General features: G+C 41.5%; 1 protein-coding gene across 1 annotated transcript in view; it reads left to right on the top strand.

Annotated features, from left to right (window-relative positions):
* itprid1 (ITPR interacting domain containing 1) overlaps positions 1-3,161 on the top strand; it is a 41,059-nt gene extending 37,898 nt beyond the window's left edge. The window contains exons 16-17 of the mRNA XM_032510821.1: positions 1,284-1,334; positions 2,726-3,161. Of these exons, the coding sequence (XP_032366712.1) occupies positions 1,284-1,331 (48 nt within the window). The 3' untranslated portion in view covers positions 1,332-1,334; positions 2,726-3,161. The remainder of the gene's footprint in view (positions 1-1,283; positions 1,335-2,725) is intronic.
* Positions 3,162-3,881: the final 720 nt, after the last annotated feature.

Raw genomic sequence — 3,881 nt, 5'->3', positions numbered from 1 at the left:
GGCTGGACAATCAGACAGGCAAAAGTGAAGCTAGACAAGACAAGACAAGACAGGAAGCTGACTATCAAAATAAAGCAGAAAGTAGAACAAACAGGCAACAGGGGAACAAGACAGGGCCAGTAACACAGGACCACGGAGAAAACAGACAAAAAACACAAGGAGGCCAAAGAAAGGGAAACATACACCCAAACAAAAACCCCAAACCACAACAGTACCCCCCCCCCCCCAAAGACAGATCCCAGATGTAAAAAAAAAAACAAAAAAACAAAAGGGAACAAAAAACAACCCACACAGGGCGGAAGACACCGGGAAAGAGGGGACTGAGGGACGGGGAAACCAGGGGACGAAAAGGACACAAGGAGCAAGGGTGCCGGGACACTAGGGACAGAGGCAGAGGGAACCAGGGAGCACTGGGGATAGAGACACAGGGGAGCCCGGACAAAGGAAGCCAGAACCGGGAACAAGGAAGGGAATTAACAAGGGAACGAAGGGGCGACAGGAGCGGGACTGGAGAGGAAGGAACGAGGGAGCGAGAGAGGGACTGGGAAGGAAGGAGCGTGAGAGGGACTAAGAAGGAAGGAGCGAGAGAGGGACTGAGAAGGAAGGAGCGAGAGAGGGACTGAGAAGGAAGGGGCGAACCAAACCGGGAGACAAGGCAAAAAGAGGAGACCAAGGAGACGAGTGACAAAACGAGAGGGGAGACATGACGGAAAGAGGACGCAGGAGGAGAGAGGGACCGAGCGGTAGAGACAAAGAGACCTACATAGAAGGAGAGAGAGCGACAGAGAGAGGCAGACAACAAACTGAACAAGAGAGAGAGACACACAGAGGACAAAACAGACAGACAGATACAGGGAACGAAAAAGTCAGAGGGGAAAAGACACAGAGAGCAAGACCGACAGGAAGAGACAAGCGAGGGATTGGAGAAGAGGGAAAAAGAAACAGACCCACAGGGAAACGGGACAGGCATAGACCGGGCAGGATGGGACGCGGCTTTCACTGCTGCTTTTAGCTATTCTATGTACTTTTGTCTATAACCTTTGCTGTTACTGAGCTGAGGTCATATGTAAACAGATAAAATGATACTGTATACTACGCTGAGGGTACAGGAATAAAAGTAGTAACACTTTTGTAAACAGAAATGACCATTTACTGCATGTTAACTGCAAAACATGTTTCTGTGTTCAGTATATGCAGAAAATCAAGCAATGAAGGCTAATTTACAAGCGATCAGATGTCTATAAAATCACACTGCCGTCTAAAAGTCGTGTCCTGTTTTCCAGTTGAAGGAGTCTCTGCGTCATTCTTTGAACACAGATTCGTTGGAATAAAAGGTGAGTTTTAATCATTGTTCAACAGTCTACTCTTGAGTCAAAGGTCATCTATTTTCTCCATAAATGAAACTCATTAGCATGATCATCACATAGACTCTAGAATCATTAAATCAACGCTAGAACAACACATACAGATGCTTAGTTAATCTAAAAAGTCATTACAGAAATTGAGTATACCAATTGGACATTTTTATTTGTTTCCATTTTGGGCCTTTATTTGTGATTTGATTGGACAGCTTAGACATGAAAGGGAAGTTTGACATCTTTTAATGAACACCTGAATGATGGATTTTACATTTCACTAATGTAATATTTTCCAAAAAAAACTCTGAACCCTAAATTGACTCAAAATAGATAATACCTTAAAGTGCCCATATTCAGGTCACTTTCAGGTTCATACATGTATTTTTAGGTTGGTCCAGAGTAGGTTTACATGGTTTCATCTTAAAAAAAACACATTTATGTTGCACAGCACATTGCTGCAGCTCCTCTTTTCCCCCTGTGTGTTGAGCTCTCTGTTTTAGCTACAGAGTAAGGCATTGCATTTCTGTTCAGTCTTTGTTGGGAGTCGCACATGCTCAGTACCTAGGTAAGGACTACTAGCCAGTCAGAAGCAGAGTATGAGGGCCCTGACAGTACCTAGGTAAGGACTACTAGCCAGTCAGAAGCAGAGTATGAGGGCCCTGACAGTACCTAGGTAAGGACTACTAGCCAGTCAGAAGCAGAGTATGAGGGCCCTGACAGTACCTAGGTAAGGACTACTAGCCAGTCAGAAGCAGAGTATGAGGGCCCTGACAGTACCCAGGTAAGGACTACTAGCCAGTCAGAAGCAGAGTATGAGGGCCCTGACAGTACCTAGGTAAGGACTACTAGCCAGTCAGAAGCACAGTATGAGGCCCTGACAGTACCTAGGTAAGGACTACTAGCCAGTCAGAAGCAGAGTATGAGGGCAATCACTGCGATCAGGGCTTTAAATTAACACCCACCAATCAGCCAAATGCAAGTAAAAATGGTCTTGGCGGGTAACATGGTAAAGTTACTAGTCATTTTGGCCAGTGATGAATAAAGCGAATATCTCTGCATCTGTCTGAATCACTAATATTACACTAATACTAAATTAAATTTCTTTTGGCTCAAGACCCGTACCAAACAGTAGCGATGTAATAAATGTAGCATAAGATTGGTATTCAAATTTTATTAAAGGCTATGGAACCCCAGCCCAAGTTCACAACATCAGATGGCAATTTGCTAGTGTTACTAACAATGGTTATGATTCATACCCTCAATAATCCATAATTATAGGTTATTTGCCTTTGGATCATCCATTGTTGTGCTTTTAAAAAATGTTATTTGTGCTTATTTCACAATCTTTATATCATCCTTTGTTTCAGCCGCATGGGAAATCTCCTGAAAACTCCTGAAAATCTGAGGATTCCTGTGGTCTTCCATCCAATGAAGAATATTCGTGATATTATTTGTGATAAATGGCTCACATGTGACTGCAGAACCACTACAAGCTGCAAGATATGCAATAAAGAAAAATGTAATAATCCTAGGACCTAAAACAAAAAGCAGTAGCAACAGCACAGGGTATGCTGTTTGTTCATTATTTAAAATTCCTATTTACAAGGTGAAATATATCAATATAAATGTAGTTATTTTTTTAAAGGATGTATTTAATGAATATGTTATTACACACGAGGCCTCTGCTTAGTGAATGCACAATGCTTCATCTGAATAATAGCACTACACTCGACCTAAGAACCGTGAAACATGTTGGTGTTGGTGTTGTGTTCAAGTGCTCCGGGAGTCTTTGTTTCATTGTCTGGAAGCACATCGGGGATGTCGTCCTGCAGCACACACTTGAGATCGGGATGTACCAATTACCAGAGGACAATCGCTCATCAAGACTTCAAAAGGCTTTGGTTTAATCCGAGCATCACAAGTGTTTTATTTTGTAGGAAACGGAGCCAATATAACTCACCTACTTCTAAAAGAACATGAACAGAAACATACACAATGTCACTTTCCTTACAAATTACATGCTATACTTGTGCAATATTAAAAAGACTGTCAACGTTTTTTATTTTTTCAATACTTTTGTTTTTTGGTGAGTGTAATGATGCATGCATTTTATTGGCGTAAACAAAGGCTGTAACTGGATTTTGGTTAATCTAGTTTTCTTGGACTTGGAGGATGTAGTTTTTTTTTAATACAAATTATTGGTAGATTCATAGCTTAAGACTTCAATTTGCCATTCCAAAAACATAAAATTGCTTTATTTATTGATTCACTTTAGAGCCAGTTCTAAATCAGACGTCATAAAGGGCTTTTAAAATATGTGACTAAAGCAACACCTACCATACAGACACAATGTACTGAAATAGGTCAACACGTTCACAGATAAAGACTTGGTTTTATTAGCATTAGGCTGTCCAAAATTGTAAACCTTCATGCCATCTTTTGAAGGTTCAAATAGATGTATAATTGAAAATCATATGTCACACATATCAAACTCAAGGCCCGCAGGCCGTTCCCGGCCAGTCG

The sequence above is a fragment of the Etheostoma spectabile genome, unplaced genomic scaffold, assembly GCF_008692095.1.
Source record: "Etheostoma spectabile isolate EspeVRDwgs_2016 unplaced genomic scaffold, UIUC_Espe_1.0 scaffold272, whole genome shotgun sequence".
Classification (NCBI taxonomy): Eukaryota; Metazoa; Chordata; class Actinopteri; order Perciformes; family Percidae; genus Etheostoma; species Etheostoma spectabile.
The sequence above is the reverse complement of the archived record's forward strand: the minus strand, read 5'-3'. Positions and strand labels throughout refer to the sequence as shown.